We start from the raw sequence: 17,851 nt of genomic DNA, 5'->3' as shown, positions 1-17,851 counted from the left end.
AGTCTTAAAGAGATTAAAGGTAAAAGAGTAATCTAAGCCAGGCATGGGGGATTTGAGAGGAGGCCCAACTGTGTATCTTCTACAGGAGATGGAGGAAACCCAGCTCCCTTCGAGGAACTCACCTTGAGCACACATACACACACAGGCACAAAAGCCTGGCCCACCCTAGGTACCATCAGCGTTTGCTCCTGGCACCTCTCATCACAGGAGCTCTCGCCGTCAGAATGTTAATTACTGACTGTCCCCCTTGTTAGTGACTGATTTCAGTCCATTTGCCAAATATGATTGTCAGGAGCACACATGCTTTCCCAGTTTCAATGGTATAGATAAGCTGGGCACAGGTTCGTGAACAGTGTCTGTTAAAGAGATGTTGTCCCTGCTGCTACCCCTGGAAAGACTCACCAGGAACACTGCAGGAATCAACTTCCCCATGCAGGTCTTCACTCCAAGATACAGGATCAGTGAACAGGGTAGGATGTCTGTCAAGATTAGAAAGGGATGCTCTGCTTTTTCATCTTTGAAACACCTACCTCATCATTTATTACAATGGCAAAGAATGGGGCTGCTAATGTTGCCTGCATTTATCTTTTCAATTGGAAACTCACTTTAGTACACTTTTTTTTAAAAGGCCTGTATTGGCAAGAGCTATAAAGTAGTAGGATGACACTTGTTAAAGATACCATCGTTACATTTTCAGTTCTCTAACTTTCTAGGCCGAGTAAGTTACTGTGAGCAATCCTGCTTTTTCTGTAAAAATGTTATTCATTCAGACTGCACTGCTGCCTGAGCTATTATCACTAGCAAATCCCAGAAGGACTGACTTATTAATTAGAGCTTATAATGTATCTGAAATTCTAACTTCTTAAGCTCTTAAATTACAGTGTAATTCCCAGCCTAACAGGGATATCATTGGGTAGTTTTGTTATAATTTTCACTTCAGCCCTGGTCCAGTATCTTAATATCCCTGGTATGATGATGAGCAAACACAATGTAGAATTTGGTTGAGAATCACTGATGTATTGCTAAGCACATACTATAGTTGTATTGTTTGGGAACACATGCCCCAAGAAGAAGGATGGATTTACCATGTCACTCCCTGCTTACAGTTGATTCCTATCACAATGAGAACAAAATTCAGGCTCCTTAATCCAGACCTCATGGGCCGGCAACATCTGTCCCCAGTCTCATGTGCTCACTCCCCTTCGCTCTGCTCTAGCTACACTGGCCTTACTTCCTACCCCCTTTCCTGACCTGGTCCTGGCCTCTGAGTCTGTGCACTGGCTGTTCTCTGTGCTTGCAGGAGAACACTCTGGACCAGACCTTTGCAAGGCTGGGCCCTCTTGTTTTTCAGATCTCACTTCATCTGTCAGTCTCTCCCATCAGGAAGCTTCCATAAGCCTCTTTTCCTTGTCTGTCAGAGGGCAGACAGAATGAAAACCACAATCACAGAAAACTATTCAACTGATCACATGGACCGCAGCCTTGTCTAATTCAGTAAAACTATAAGCCATACTGTGTAGGGCCACCCAAGATGGACGGGTCATGGTGGAGAGTTCTTACAAAACATGGTCCATTGGAGAAGGGAATGGCAAACCACTTCAGTATTCTTGCCTTGAGAACCCCATGAACAGTAAGAAAAGGCAAAAAGATAAAACACTGAAAGATGACCTCCCCAGGTCAGTAGGTACCCAATATGCTACTAGAATTCAGTGGAGAAATAACTCCAGACAGAATGAAGAGACAGAGCCAAAGCAGAAACAGCAACCAATTGTGGATGTGACTGGTGATGGAAGTAAAGTCCGATGCTGTAAAGAGCAATATGGCTTAGAAACCTGGAATATTAGGTCCATGAATCAAGGTAAATTGGAAGTGGTCAAACAGGAGATGGCAAGAGTGAACATAGACATTTTAGGAATCAGTGAACTAAAATGGACTGCACTGGGACGACCCAGAGGGATGGAATGGGTGAATTTAACTCAGATGACCATTATATCTACTACTGTGGGCAAGAACCCCTTAGAAGAAATGGAGTAGCCATCATGGTCAACGAAAGAGTCCAAAATGCAGTAGTTGAGTGCAGTCTCAAAAACGACAGAATGATCTCTGATCGTTTCCAAGGCAAACCATTCAATATCACAATAATCCAAGTCTATGCCCCGACCAGTAATGTTGAAGAAGCTGAAGTTGAACAGTTCTATGAAGACCTATAAGACCTTCTAGAACTAACACCCAGAAAAGATGTCCTTTTCATTATAGGGGACTGGAATGCAAAAGTGGGAAGTCAAGAGCTACTTGGAGTAACAGGCAACTTTGGCCTTGGAGTACAAAACAAAGCAGGGCAAAGGTTAACAGAGTTTTGCCAAGAGAATGCACTGGTCATAGCAAAGACCCTCTTCCAACAACACAAGAGAAGACTCTACACATGGACATCACCAGATGGTCAACACCGAAATCAGATTGATTACATTCTTTGCAGCCAGAGATGGAGAAACCCTATATAATATAGTCGGCAAAAACAAGACCAGGAGCGGACTCAGATCATGTGTGGCTCAGATCATGAACTCCTTGTTGCCAAATATTGGCAACAAGTCAGTTTAAGTCAAATATTGACTTAAATTGAAGAAAGTAAGGAAAACCACCAGATCATTCAGGTATGACCTAAATCAAATCCCTTATGATTATACAATAGAAGTGACAAATAGATTCAAGAGATTAGATCTGATAGAGTGCCTGAAGAACTGTGGACAGAGGTTCGTGGCATTGTACAGGAAGCAGTGATCAAGACCATCCTCAAGAAAAAGAAATGCAAAAAGGCAAAAGGGTTGTCTGACGAGGCCTTACAAATAGCTGAGAAAAGAAGAGAAGCTAAATGCAAAGGAGAAAAGGAAAGATATACCCATTTAAATGCAGAGTTCCAAAAGATAGCAAGGAGAGATAAGAAAGCCTTCCTCAGAGATCAACGCAGAGAAACAGAAGAAAACAATAGAATGGGAAAGACTAGAGATCTCTTCAAGAAAATTAGAGATACCAAGGGAACATTTCATGGAAAGATGGGCACAATAAAGGATAGAAATGGTATAGACCTAACAGAAGCAGAAGATATTAAGAAAACATGGCAAGAATACACAGAAGAACTATACAAAATAGATCTTCATGACCCATATAACCACAATGGTGTGATCACTCACCTAGAGCCACACATTCTGGAATGCGAAGTCCAGTGAGTCTTAGGAAATATCACTATGTACAAAGATGGTGGAGGTGATGGAATTCCAGTTGAGCTATTTCAAATCCTAAAAGATGATGCTGTGAAAGTGCTGCACTCAATATGCCAGCAAATTTGGAAAACTCAGCAGTGGCCACAGGACTGGAAAAGGTCAGTTTTCATTCCAATCCCAAAGAAAGGCAATGCCAAAGAATGCTCAAACTACCATACAGTTGCACTCATCTCACATGCTAGCAAAATAATGCTCAGAGTTCTCCAAGCAAGGCTTCAACAGTACATGAACCATGAACTTCCAAAAGTTCAAACTGGATTTAGAAAAGGCAGAGGAACCAGAGATCAAATTGCCAATATCCACTGGATCATTGAAAAAGCAAGAGAGTTCCAGAAAGACGTCTACTTCTGCTTTATTGACTATGCTAAAGCCTTTGACTGTGTGGATCACAAGACACTGTGGAAAATTTTTCAAGAGATGGGAATATCAGACCACCTGACCTGCCTCCTGATAAATCTATATGCAGGTGAAGAAGTAACAGGTAGAACTGGACATGGAACAACAGACTGGTTTAAAATCGGGAAAGGAATAAGTCAAGGCTGCATTTTGTCACCCTACTTATTTAACTTATATGCAGTGTACATCATGCAAAACGCCGGGCTGGAGGAAGCACAAGCTGGAATCGAGATTGCCGGGAGAAATGTCAATAACCTCAGATTTGCAGGTGACACCACTCTTATGGCAGAAAGTGAAAAAGAACTAAAGAGCCTCTTGATGAAAGTGAAAGAGGAGAGTGGAAAAAGTTCGCTTAAAATTCAACATTCAGAAAACAAAGAACATGACATTTGGTCCCACCACTTCAAATAGATGAGGCAAATAGATGAGGAAACAATGGAAACAGTGGCTGACTTTATTTTTGGGGGCTCCAAAATCACTGCAGATGGTGACTGCAGCCATGAAATTGAAAGATGTTAGCTCCTTGGAAGAAAAGCTATGATCCACCTAGACAGCTTAGTAAAAAGCAGAGACATTACTTTGTTGACAAAGGTCCGTCTAGTGAATGCTACGCTTTTCCAGTAGTCATGTATGGATGTGAGAGTTGGACCATAAGGAAAGCTGAGCACAGAAGAATGTATGCTTTTGAACTGTGGTGTTGGAGAAGACTCTTGAGAGTCCTTTGGACTGCAAGGAAATCCAAGCAGTCAACCCTAAAGGAAATCATTGGATATTCATTGGAAGGACTGATGGTGAAGCCTGAACTCCAATCCTTTGGCCAGCTGATGTGAAGAACTAACTCACTGGAAAAGATCCTGATGCTGGGAAAGATTGAAGGTGGGAGGAGAATGGGACGACGGAGGGTGAGATGGTTGGATGGCATCACTGTCTCAATGGACATGAGTTTGAGTTTTTTCCTCTACTAAAATATGTGTTGAATGGAAACAGGGAGAATGTTTCGGCTCATCATTGCATCAACAGAACTTAGAAGTTTGCTTACATGTAGGAATCATTCACAGAGAAGGCAATGGTACCCCAGTCCAGTACTCTTGCCTGGAAAATCCCATGGATGGAGGAACCTGGTAGGCTGTAGTCCATGGGGTCGCTAAGAGTCGGACACGACTGAGCGACTTCACTTTCACTTTTCACTTTCATGCATTGGAGAAGGAAATGGCAAGCCACTCCAGTGTTCTTGCCTGGAGAATCCCAGGGACGGGGCAGCCTAGCGGGCTGCCACCGTCTATGGGGTCGCACAGAGTCGGACACGACTGAAGCGACTTAGCAGCAGCAGCAGCAGGAATCATTCAATAAATATTGGTTGGCTTGCTAGAGATGAATAGATGGATTCACAAGTAAAATTCAAAGTGGTGTAGCCGTCTGACATTCTAGAAAATTCCAAAAGACTGAACTAGGAGAAAGCAGAGGTGTGGACAGGACACCCTCGGGGCAGAAGCAGCAGCCTTTCCCCTTCTGGGACAGGGTGGACTCCAGAGGTAAGGTCCAAATTTGAGATAGGTCAACAAGATTGAGCACAGATGGGTATCTGAAATTATAGCCTGGAGCTCTGTACAAATGAGGAAGATGCGAAGAAGAGTTCGGCCCTTGGGAGGAGCATGCAGTATCCAAGATAACCAGAGTAGGTGACCAGTGTACAGGTCCAGGCACCTTCTGGGCCCTGGAGACCACAAGAGGGGAAAAATTGGAGTGATACTTTGGTGCAGAAACTGAGGCTGAGGGGGCTGAAGTGACTGTGGAGCAGGTAGGTGGCAGCTGCTGCCACTGTAACGCTGTCAGCTTGATTCCCTGCTGAGCGTTTCGCAGCTCTGCGGGGAGGTGACAGGATGCAGTTTCCACATTCATCTTGCAGAGCTGCAACTGGTTTCTTAACCTGAAGTCTTGCCATGGCAACTTAAAATTTGAACAAGGTCTCTGGAAGGTAGAACCATAGAGTACCCAGGTTGGATCCAGGACTGGGTAGGGGACGTTGCGTTTAATGGTTCTGTGCCTCTTTTTTAGAATCTTGGACTATTGTAGCTGGAAGGATCAACTAGTCCAATGACCTTATTTTTATAAATAAAAAACAGGAAGGGGAAGTCGACATTGGAGGCTGAAACTCTGATTCCTCTGCTAGACTTTTTGTGCTACAAGTGATTTTACCTATTCTGTTTCCCTATCCCATGGGACACAAGTTGCTTAGGATATAAGTAAGTGTCATAGAAAACAGATAGTTAATCATCAGATAATAAGCATACAAATTATAATAGCTAATATTTATTCAGTGCTTTCTGTATTCTGGACCCTGTTCTCAGCGATCTGTACTTTTTAGCTCATTTCATTTTCATGAAAAACACCATGAGGAAGATGTATTATTATTCCCATTTCACAGGCACGAAAACTGAGCCAGAGAGATTAACTTTCCCATGCTTATACAGCTGGTGAGTGGAAGAACATATGGTTCAAAGCCTGGCTGTAGACAACCATACCTCCCATTCTTAACTGCCAGATAATGTTGCCTATTAAAAGAAGTTTGGTTAAATAAAATTAGATTTTGTTTTTCTTAACTTCAAGGTTTTTCAGGGCCTTTTCATGTGTATAAGGGGCAATATGACCCTTCTAGCTGAAGAATGTAGTAAATATTTTTGAAATGTGATACCAGGAAGACTGTCCAGAGCATTTCATAGGATTAATGCTCTCAAAACACAAATGAGGAAACAGTGTCCTGCCCGGTCTTGAAAGATTTGGATGACCATGATGCACACAGCACACACATGCGCTTCAGAGCCTTGTTTATCTCTGAAAGAAGTAGTGCTGCAGATTTAGCAATGGATTGTAATAAGGTGAATGTCTCTCCCTTTAGTGACTAGGTGGCTCTCCTCCTGGTCAGGGCCACCTTGCTCAGAAAGACAGAAATAAGATGTTCCTTCAGCACCTGACAGGGCACACAGGTCCAGTCCAGAGCCCCAGCAGGCCCCTGGCCCCATTGCTTTCTGGGTCTGCACCTGCTGCCCACTCTATTCAGCATTGCTGGGTATTGACAGTAATGTGGCAAAGACTTCCCATAATAGAGAGAGCCATCTAGCTGAAGCTTCCCAAGTAATTCAGTGGTAAAAGGACCTGGCTGCCAATGCAGGAGATATGGGTTCAATCCTTGGGTTGGAAAGATCCCTTGGAGGAGGAAATGGCAACCCACTCCAGTATTCTTGCCTGAAAAGTCCCATGGAGGGAGGAGCCTGGTAGGCTACAGTCCATGGGGTCACAAAGAGTCAGACATGACTGAGAGACTGAGCGCACACATCTGGCTAAACTGTCTCTCTCCTAACTGATGGGTTGACTCACACTGAGAATTCCCAAGGGGAGTCTATTGAAAGCTTATACCCAACTGAGATGGTAGGACTGTTCCATGGCCTTGAGTGCCAAGTTGAAGAAACCCCTTCTCTTCACTCTAGCACCTGACCTCTAACTCCAGCTCCACCCACTGCTCCAGACCATCTAATCTGTGTGAATGAGGTTTTCAAGGGTTTAGCTCTCCAGAATTGAGGCTTCTTTTTCTTCCTCAGATAAATTGCTGTATTCTACAATAATTTCAAGTATTTTCACAGACATTATCCTTTTTAAAATCCTCACAACAACTCCGATATCAAGGAGGTGGAAGGTAAGCAGGATAGGCAAGATCATGACAGCATGTAAATGCAGGGCTGTGTTTCACACCTAGGTCTTCTGGTTCTGAAGCTATTATGTATTCCATCCCATGGCAGTTACATCAGAGAAAGTAGCAAATGGTCCCCTTTAATGGTCTGGGGTCTTCTACATCTTATTTTTACCATATGGCAGCAGCAGTATCTTTTATTAATATCATCCTTTAGAGAACCACAGCCTTCAGCTATGGGAGTATTCTGAGCTGTATGGATCCTGGCAAATATGTTGAACTTCATCAAACTATAGTTTTATGTATATACTATGTGGTTGCATAAGGCAATGAAATTATGTAGAAGAGAAGAAACAAAAAAGCTTTTAATAGAGTGTGTCTGTTACCACCTGATAGGCTTGGTCAAGGATGTTTCCTCAGCTCTTGATGGGTTTGAAATCATACACTCTCAATTGGGGAAAGGTGAAGCAAATGAAGCACCTTAACCAAGGGTCTCATATACTATTCCAGAGCAGGAAATTCTCAGTTCATTATATTACTTGTATGTAGTTTGGTTTTAACTTTAAGAAACCCAATGATACTTAAATGTCACCCTTTCCATAATATAAAAACCATATACAGTTGACCCTTGAAAAATGTGGGATTGATCCACACAATTTCTCTTATACATAGTATATTTCAGTGGTAAATACCACAGCACTATGCAATCTGAGGTTGGTCAAATACACTGATGGGAAGAGGAACTGTGGATACAGAGGGCCAGCTGTTAAGTTATACACAAATTAACCTCCACATTCTTCAAGGGTTGACTTTATTAAACCTCTCAACTGTTCAGAAATGAATAATTTTACATTATCATCTGGCTACTTTTTCAGTACCTGTTTTAATATCTATATCAGAACAGAGGAGGAGAACAAAATAACACATAAAAATTTGGTTTAGTATGGAAGTTTGAAGTTGTGGTTTAAACTTAGGAACTTTTTTTAGATATATGCAGTCTCCAAGGACTCCAACAAATGGGTAGGCAGAGGCCCGACAACTTTACAGATGAGTTGCAACAAAGGGGCTACCAAGAAGAGAAAGAGAAGTTTCTGACTCTATACCGCTTTCTTCTTGTCTGCTTTAGACACTGCACGACATAAATGGCTTTGTCTGTCATATGCCATGTTCACATCTAGGTAAATTATAGCTATTAATATCATTTAAGGTAATGTTTTATTAAATGATTATAAAAAGATAATCACCTTCATGATTAAAAAAGAAATTGGAAAATGCCAAAAAATGTAAATGGAATTAAAATCACCGGGCATCAGCAGTACTGACAAGGTAATTCTTGTTAATGTCTCTCTCTCTCCATATATATATATATATATATATATATATATATATCTTTATATACACAGAGAAAATATATTTTAGCATAAAGTTGGCCTCACTGGAGATGCTGGGACTCTGTTACTGGCAGTATTCTGCTTTTTCCTCTGTCATCACTGGCATGAAGACAGCCTTCCTGGTGACTGTCAAGGACTCTCGGGGGCTTTATAAACAAGGGTCCTGTCATTAGGTAGGAATGGAGGGGAGAGAGGCTGGAAGCCACTCCAGATATCCAAAGGTTGCTGCAGATGGAGTCAGGAGGCAGGCAGACCCTCATCAAGACAGCAGCCACTTGCTGGATGGAAGTTCCTCTGGGGATCCACGAGCACGTCCCAGAGATTCGAGAGGGTTCAGCTTGGCACCCTCAGGTCCCGAGGTGTGACCATCTTTCTTTCCTGCTGACATTTTTCTCCTCAGTGGGCAGAGATAATCCAAAATTGAGTGTCACTCGTTATATTTAGAGAATCCAGGCTCAAAGGTAGTGATTACTGCTCTGGCTATTTTCAATCTGTCTCCTTAAAACAGTCTTCTGAGAAGTGCCTCAGCAATTTGGATGCGGAAAGGATGTTGCCTTATCCTTCCTTTCTGCCCCTCAGGGCATGCTGTGGTTTGGGGAAATAAGCAGGAATCCTTAGATTGATACAGTTCTCTAATTTGAATGCTACTTCCTCCATCTCCTCTCATACTGGCTGTTTGGCCACATTCTAGAGAAAATGTGGAGGGGCCCAGCAGGAGCCTGGAGGCTTCCCAGGGGGTAAGCCAGCCCACGGGTCTTCCAGCTGCTACAATGAGTCTTTCAGGCAGCTGCTGCCTGCACCGGTATCTCCTGCCACACACCCTGCTCCTCAGAAATTTCTGTCCCTTCGAAAGAGTTGGACTTGTAGGCAAAGTGGGATAGTGTCTGGGCCTCCCATAGTCTAACCTCGTGACCTTTACTCCAAGAAGCTGCCACTTGGTAGGGGAGTCTGGTGGCGCCGGGTACCCTGACTTGGGCATTATTGAGAGAAGTGTAGCCCAGAAAGTCAGTCACTCTGTCCCCCTCCCCTGCAACTTTGAAGGGAAAAATACATTCTGATGATAGAAAAATTTGATATGTTTTTCATTAGCAGAGCAATACTTGTTTGCAGTTTTAGCATAAAAATATAGAAATCTTCAAATTAAACCAGTTCAGTCCTTCAGGGCCTGGCTGGGGGATAAGACCTGTCAGGGCTTGGGAGCCTCTGATTGGAGGGCACTCACTGTCTTGGGCTGAGTCTCTCTGAAGTGGGCGTGGGGAGGCCTGGAGGGCAGATGGAGTTCAACTAATTCTCCCATGAAGGGATTATGAATGGTTTTGGTTCTAAAGAAGCTGCTTCCAGCTGAAGAAGCTGAAGTCGAATGCCTCTATGAAGACCTACATGACCTTCTAGAACTAACACCCCAAAAAGATGTCCTTTTCATTACAGGGGACTGGAATGCAAAAGTAGGAAGTCAAGAAATACCTGGAGTAACAGGCAAATTTGGCCTTGGAGTACAGAATGAAGCAGGGCAAAGGCTAAAAGAGTTTTGCCAAGAGAACACACTGGTCATAGCAAACACCCTTTTCCAACAAGACAAGACTCTACACATGAACATCACCAGATGGTCAATACCGAAATCAGATTGATTATATTCTTTGCAGCTAAAGATGGAGAAGCTCTATACAGTCAGCAAAAACAAGACTGGGAAGTGATTGTGGCTCAGATCATGAACTCCTTATTGCCAAATTCAGACTTAAATTGAATAAAGTAGGGAAAACCACCAGACCATTCAGGGATGACCTAAACCAAATCCCTTACGATTATACAGTGGAAGTAAGAAATAGATTTAAGAGACTACATCTGATAGAGTGCCTGAAGAACTATGGATGGAGGTTCATGACATTGTACAGGAGGTGGTGATCAAGACCATCCCCAAGAAAAATGCAAAAAGGCAAAATGGTTGTCTGAGGAGGCCTTACAAATAGCTGAGAAAAGAAGAGAAGCTAAATGCAAAGGAGAAAAGGAAAGATATACCCATTTGAATGCATAGTTCCAAAAAATAGCAAGGAGAGATAAGAAAGCCTAAGAGATCAATGCAAAGAAATAGAGGAAAACAATAGAATGGGAAAGACTAGAGATCTCTTCAAGAAAATTAGAGATACCAAGGGAACATTTCATGCAAAGATGGGCTCAATAAAGGACAGAAATGGTATGGACCTAACAGAAGCAGAAGATATTAAGAATAGGTGGCAAGAATACACAGAAGAACTATACAGAAAAGATCTTCACGATGGTGTGATCACTCACCTAGAGTCAGACATTCTGGAATGTGAAGTCAAGTGAGCCTTAGGAAGCATCACTATGTACAAAGCTAGTGGAGGTGATGGAACTCCAGTTGAGCTATTTCAAATCCTAAAAGGTGATGCTGTGAAAGTGCTACACTCAATATGCCAGCAAATTTGGAAAACTCAGCAGTGGCCACAGGACTGGAAAAGGTCAGTTTTCATTCCAATCCCAAAGAAAGGCAATGCCGAAGAATGTTCAGACTACCACACAATTGCACTCATTTCAAATGCTAGCAAAGTAATGCTCAAAATTCTCCAAGCCAGGCTTCAACAATACGCGAACTGCGAACTTCCAGATGTTCAAGCTGGATTTAGAAAAGGTAAAGGAACCAGAGATCAAATTGCCAATATCCATTGGATCACTGAAAAAGCAAGAGAGTTCCAGAGAAACATCTACTTCTGCTTTATTGACTACACCAAAGCCTTTGACTCTGTGGATCACAACAAACTGGAAAATTCTGAAAGAGATGGGAATACCAGACCACCTGACCTGCCTCCTGAGAAATCTGTATGCAAGTCAAGAAGGAACAGTTAGAACTGGACATGGAAAAACAGACTGGTTCCAAATCGGGAAAGGGGTACTTCAAGGCTGCATATTGTCACCCTGTTTATTTAACTTATATGCAGAGTACATCATGAGAAATGCTGGATGAAGCACATGCTGGAATCAAGATTGCCAGGAGAAATATCAATAACTTCAGATATGCAGATGACACCACCCTTATGGCAGAAAGCAAAGAAGTAGTAAAGAGCCTCTTGATGAAAGTGAAAGAGGAGAGTGAAAAAGCTGGTTTAAAACTCAACATTCAGAAAACTAACATCGTGGCATCTGGTCCCATCACTTCATGGCAAATACATGGGGAAACAATGGAAACAGTGACAGACTATTTTGGGGGGCTCCAAAATCACTGGATGGTGACTGCAGCCATTAAATTAAAAGACGCTTGCTCCTTGGAAGAAAAGCTATTATCAACCTAGACAGCATATTAAAAAGCAGAGACATTACTTTGCCAACAAAGGTCCATCTAGTCAAAGCCATGGTTTTTCCAATAGTCATGTATAGATGTGAGAGTTCGACTATAAAGAAAGCTGAGTGCCAAAGAACTGATGCTTTTGACCTGTGGTCTTGGAGAAGACTCTTGAGAGTCCCTTGGACATCAAGGAGATCCAACCAGTCCATACTAAAGGAAATCAACCCTGAATATTCATTGGAAGGACTGATGCTAAATCTCCAATACTTTGGCCACCTGATGTAAAGAACTGACTAATTTAAAGACCCTGATGCTGGGAAAGATTGAAGGTGGGAGGAGAAGGGAACGACAGAGGATGAGATGGTTGGATGGCATCATTGACTCAATGGCCATGTGTTTGAGTAGACTCCACAAGTTGGTGATGGACAAGGAAGCCTGGCATGCTGCAATCCATGGGGTCGCAAAGAGTCAGACATGACTGAGTGTCTGAACTGTACTGAAGTGAACTGGTTCTAAAATGTCAGTGTCCATAGGAAGCTTGCTCATAATTCAGATTTCTTAGTGAGAGCCTCAGGGATTCTGGTTCAGTAACTTGAAGGAGATCCCGGCATCTGCATTGTAACAAACATCCAAAATGTCTCTAAAAAAGGCTTTCAAGAACCATTATACTTAAGTATAATGGAATATATTCCCACTGAAGTGAGAAATGTACAGGAAGAAAACCTTTCTTTTTGATGAACACCTAGCTCAAATAGCTTATTTCACACTTTTCTTCACTGTTTCTTTTTAATCTGCACATAACACAGCCCCTAACGAATGAGGTAAACTGAATCATAGTCATACAATTTGTAGTTTTTTCTTTTTCTATCTTTTTCTTCTGCCATGATAGTTCCCTTCTGCACTGAGATGCTTGGTAGAATCCAAGTGTCAGTTATCTCTGTGAGTTGTCCTTCTCCTCTGCCATTTGTGAACCTAGAATCTTCCCTCCATCTGGGCCATGTAACCCTGGTATCCTCTCCTGCTCATGGCAAGGCTGACTTCCTAGGACCCTGATGTTGGACACTCAGGGTCTAGTCTGAGATCTGCACCACCTGGGTTTTGTGACCCTGACCTAGCCAGGTAACCTGATTTCTGGGTTTTGGTTCTTTGTACTGTGAGGGTGTTGGGTTAAAAGACTAAGTTGCATTGAAAGTAGATGCACATAGAGTCATTTTGTCTGTTTCCTGCTGTTCCTAATGTATTCACCCAGACGGAACAATATAACTCATTGTTATATATATACGTTATATATATACATATGTTGTTCCTTTAAGGGGCTAGTTCCAAATAGGAAAAGGAGTACGTCAAGGCTGTATATTGTCACCTTGCTTATTTAACTTATATGCAGAGTACATCATGAGAAATGCTGGGCTGGAAGAAGCACAAGCTGGAATCGAGATTGCCTGGAGAAATACCAATAACCTCAGATATGCAGATGATACCACCCTTATGGCAGAAAGTGAACAGGAACTAAAAAGCTTCTTGATGAAAGTGAAAGAGGAGAGTGAAAAAGTTGGCTTAAAGCTCAACATTCAGAAAATGAAGATCACGGCATCTGGTCCCATCACTGCATGGCAAATAGTTGGGGAAACAGTGGAAACGGTGTCAGACTTTATTTTTCTGGGCTCCAAAATCACTGTGGATGGTGACTGCAGCCATGGAATTAAAAGACGCTTATTCCTTGGAAGAAAAGTTATGACCAACCTAGATAGAATATTCAAAAGCAGAGACATTACTTTGCCAACAAAGGTCCATCTAGTCAAGGCTATGGTTTTTCCTGTGATCATGTATGGATTTGAGAGTTGGACTTTGAAGAAAGCTGAGTGCCGAAGAATTGATGCTTTTGAACTGTGGTGTTGGAGAAGGCTCTTGAGAGTCCTTGGACTGCAAGGAGATCAAACCAGTCAATCCTAAAGGAAATCAATCTTGAAGGGTTGATGTTGAAGCTGAAGCTCCAATCCTTTGGCTATCTGATGTGAAGAACTGACTCATTGTCAAAGATCCTGGTGCCGAGAAGACTGAAGTCAGGAGGAGAAGGGGACGACAGAGCATGAGATGGTTGGATGGCATCACTGACTCAATGGACATGAGTTTGAGTGAACTCTGGGAGTTGGTGATGGACAAGGAGGCCTGGCGTGCTGCGATTCATGGGGTAGCAAAGAGTTGGACATGACTGAGCAACTCAACTGAACTGAACTGAAAGGGACTAGGTTCTTATTTCTTTTGAACATATTGGAAATGTTTAACTGAAGGAAAGCACAAAGAAAGCCACATAATGTAGTTTTTTTTTTTCCTCCTTTCCAAGAGAATGGGGTCTCTTGTCTCAGGACCTTCCTACCAACCACAAAGAAAGGTAAACAACGGGGTTAGGGTGCTGTCTGGCCCCCAGCTCTTACTGCCTGAGACACCCCGGCTTACCCCTTCATCTGAAGGTGGGCAAATGCAAAACACCGTCCGGTAGACTGAGTATCAGAGAAGAGAAAGAGAGAGAAGCCTGGGATATTCTCTGCACAGCCTTTGATCTCTCTGCTTCTCTCCTCTTTACCCTCCTCAGGCTACTCCTCCTTTTGGTTTCAGCTTCTGTTTCTGACTCTGGATCCTGGTCCACACTGAAATGTCTGTGGCTTAGGAGTTTTCCAGTGGTTTTGTCTTTGCATTATTTTACTTGTAAGTATGGTTACTCCAAGAAAATTTTCTGAAATGTGAGTTTCTCCCCTTGCCCAGAGCTATAAACAAAGGGTCTTTGTTCTTTGCCACCAAGCATGGCTGTGTTTAATCAGATGACTTCCTGGTCTTACTTTCTGAAGAGGAGGCTAAAGGTGTGTGTCAGGTTTTAGAAGCAGAGTGAAGTGAATATACTTGTTTCTTCCGTGGAGGAAGCCAGTGTGTTGTTTGAAGGAGCTTTTCAGGCTTTAGGAGAAAACAGTAGTCTGGGAGGGATACCAGCCTTTAAGGAAACCATGAATCTGAAGGGAAAGTCTTCTGAGCCTCCGTTGAGAACCTACCTAGTAACCACTGGTTGCTCAGTAGAGAGAAAATTTAGAACAACAAGAGGTGTAGGGGACCAGGCCGGAGGAATTGTGAGGAAAAACAATGAAGTGACTTTAGGATTCCTCTGGTTCTCGCTCTTGATGACCTTACCTATGATGTAATGAGGATAATTTCTGATACAGAGGTGGAAGATGGGTCTAAGTTCTGTGCTTGCGTGCTGTACCTGCAACCGGTGCAGTGGGCAACAAGTCACTTCCCTCTGAGACTCCAGGTTTCTCATTCCATCAGCTCAAAAATCCACTGATTCTAAGTGTCAGGAGTTGAAGGATTCACAGAACTGAGAGAGCTTGTGGATGAAGTTGCTCTAAAGAACACAGGCTAGTATCCAGCCCGAGACTGGCATCCCTCTTAGAGATCAGCACATTGCTTCCTTCTAGTGACAAGTTGTGAATGACAGTCCCAGAGAAGTAATGACGCAGGGACAGCAGAGAGAGTCTTTCTGTAGCATCAGCCTGGGCTTCACGCAGTGAGCATCAACAGTCAGTCTGCGATAATTTAAGGCAGTTTGATTAACGTGTAACATACAAGAAGATGGCTGGTGTGTTGTCAGAAGCTGTAATAAGAGAACACAAAGTAAATTAAAGAATTAGCCAAGTAGTGTTTAAATGCTGGTGCCTTTTCTTGTCTCTTTAGAGCTGAATGAAATTCTTTATAAGCAACTACATTTGTCTATAGTCCCAATATTTCTGATGCTGCCCCTATTGGCCTTATTATCTCCTTCTCCTTACCTTCAATTTGACAACCATTTGCAAACCGGTTGTCATAAACATTTCAGAGATTGTCCATCTGAACCATCAGCTGCTTTTCAACACTTCAGAGTCCCCCAAATGTACTGATAATTTTAGCAGAAATCAGAGTACTGCAAACAGAAGACATGGTTCTTGGTATTTTATTTTAAATAGAGTAGTTAAACCAACTTGCATTACTGTGATTAATAATACAGTTGGATGCACATCTACCATCTTTGTGGAGGAAGTGTGGAGTGTGTGTTTTATGGTTGTCACGCTTGATCGTTTCTTTTTTTTTTTGTTTCTTGTTCTTTGTTGTCTTGAGAGTTTTCTCATCCGTTTCTAAAACACTTCCTTTGCTGCCCTGGAAGCAATAGCTTGCAGGTTTCCTCTTGTAGTGGTTGCTCTTAGAATTTTTAAACATGAAGTGTTGTAGAGTAAAAGCAAAACTCTTCAGTATCTTTACCTTTTTCAAACAGGCAAGCACCTTATCGTATTCTAACTACCCATTTAGCACATTTCTTCCCCTTACCCCACATCTGCCCCATTTTTATTATCTACTGTTGCACTTAAAAACAAATAAGTTATCAATTTTAATTATTTTAATATTCATTGCATATATACACCTTAGTAACATACTTTTTGTTTTCTCTTTCCCTGACATTCCATATCCTTTGGTATTCCTTTCACAGACCTTCTCTCTGAAATGTTTTCATTCTGTTCTTGAATGATGGTACAGAATTCTGTATACCTTTTCAGTTTGAAGGTCTATCACTTATTGCCTTCTGCCATCTCTTTCTGTTGATAAGACAGCCTTTGTAACATTATTGTCTGTTGCTCTGTGGATGGGGTCCATCTGTTTTCTCCTACTGGTCTGTAAGATTCTATCTTTATGCTTGATGTACTGTAACTTTACAGTGGTGTCTTGGTGTGCATTTTTAAGAATGTATTCTACTCAGTATTCTGAGACTACTCCAAGTGAGGACTCCTGTCTTTAGTTCTGGAAAATCACTAGCCATTATATAAAATCTCTATGATCTCCCTCCCCCAGCCTATTTCCTTCTATTGATATCTTATTAGACATATATTAGAGTCTTTCAGCGGAGTAGGCAATGGCACTCCACTCCAGTACTCTTGCCTGGAAAATCCCATGGATGGAGGAGGTTGGTGGGCTGCAGTCCATGGGGTCGCTAAGAGTCGGACACGACTGAGCAACTTCACTTTCACTTTTCACTTTCATGCATTGGAGAAGGAAATGGCAACCCACTCCAGTGTTCTTGCCTGGAGAATCCCAGGGATGGGGAAGCCTGGTGGGCTGCCGTCTATGGGGTCGCACAGAGTCGGACACGACTGAAGCGACTTAGCAGCAGCAGCAGCAGCAGCAGCAGCAGAGTCTTTGTCTATTCTGCTTATCTCTTAAATGTTATTTCTTATGTGTGCATTCAGGATAAATTCCTTGCTACTAGGTTGTCCAGTTTATTCATTCTGGTGTCTTTCCCAACTAGAGTTTTAGTTCAGTTAATATTTTTTTTCATTTCCAGGGTATCAAGGTTTTTAAAACTGAAGTATAACTGAATATAATGTTATATTTCAGATATACAATATAGTGATTCAATATTTATATATACTGCAAAATGATCACCATAGTAAGTCTAGTTAGCATCCATCACCATACATGGTTAACAAATTTTTTTTTCTTGAGACAAAGACTTTTAAGGTCCACTCTCTGAACGAGTCTCAAATATACAATACAGTTGTTAGCTAGAGTAACCATGCTGTACCTTATATCCTTGTTGTTGTTTAGTTGCTGAGTTGTATCCAACTCTTTTGTGACCCCATGGACTGTAACCCACTACTTTGGCCCACCTCATCCAGCACCGAGTCCAGAATGGTAGAGCTCTCTGCTGATCCTGGGTGCACATCCACCCGCTGACCCAGTAGGCAGCCTGGCCTCTTGCCATTGCTGCAGAGGCAGAGTCCGTGTG

The 17,851-nt window shown here is 42.4% G+C and overlaps 1 protein-coding gene across 12 annotated transcripts in view; it reads left to right on the top strand.

Annotated features, from left to right (window-relative positions):
• The window catches only part of UBE3D (ubiquitin protein ligase E3D), a 232,181-nt gene that overhangs the window by 96,556 nt on the left and 117,774 nt on the right, over positions 1-17,851 (top strand). The window contains exon 10 of one of the 12 annotated variants that reach the window (XM_055534897.1): positions 13,436-16,005. The exons of 10 other annotated variants lie outside the window; for them this stretch is intronic. In XM_055534897.1, the coding sequence (XP_055390872.1) occupies positions 13,436-13,447 (12 nt within the window). In that variant the 3' untranslated portion in view covers positions 13,448-16,005. Of the gene's footprint in view, positions 1-6,099; positions 6,215-13,435; positions 16,006-17,851 lie in introns of those variants that run through there. One more of the 12 variants, XM_055534895.1, reaches the window with a different exon arrangement.

The sequence above is a fragment of the Bubalus kerabau genome, chromosome 9 (assembly GCF_029407905.1).
Source record: "Bubalus kerabau isolate K-KA32 ecotype Philippines breed swamp buffalo chromosome 9, PCC_UOA_SB_1v2, whole genome shotgun sequence".
NCBI classification, from domain to species: domain Eukaryota; kingdom Metazoa; phylum Chordata; class Mammalia; order Artiodactyla; family Bovidae; genus Bubalus; species Bubalus kerabau.
This window is presented reverse-complemented; position numbering and strand designations above follow the sequence as displayed.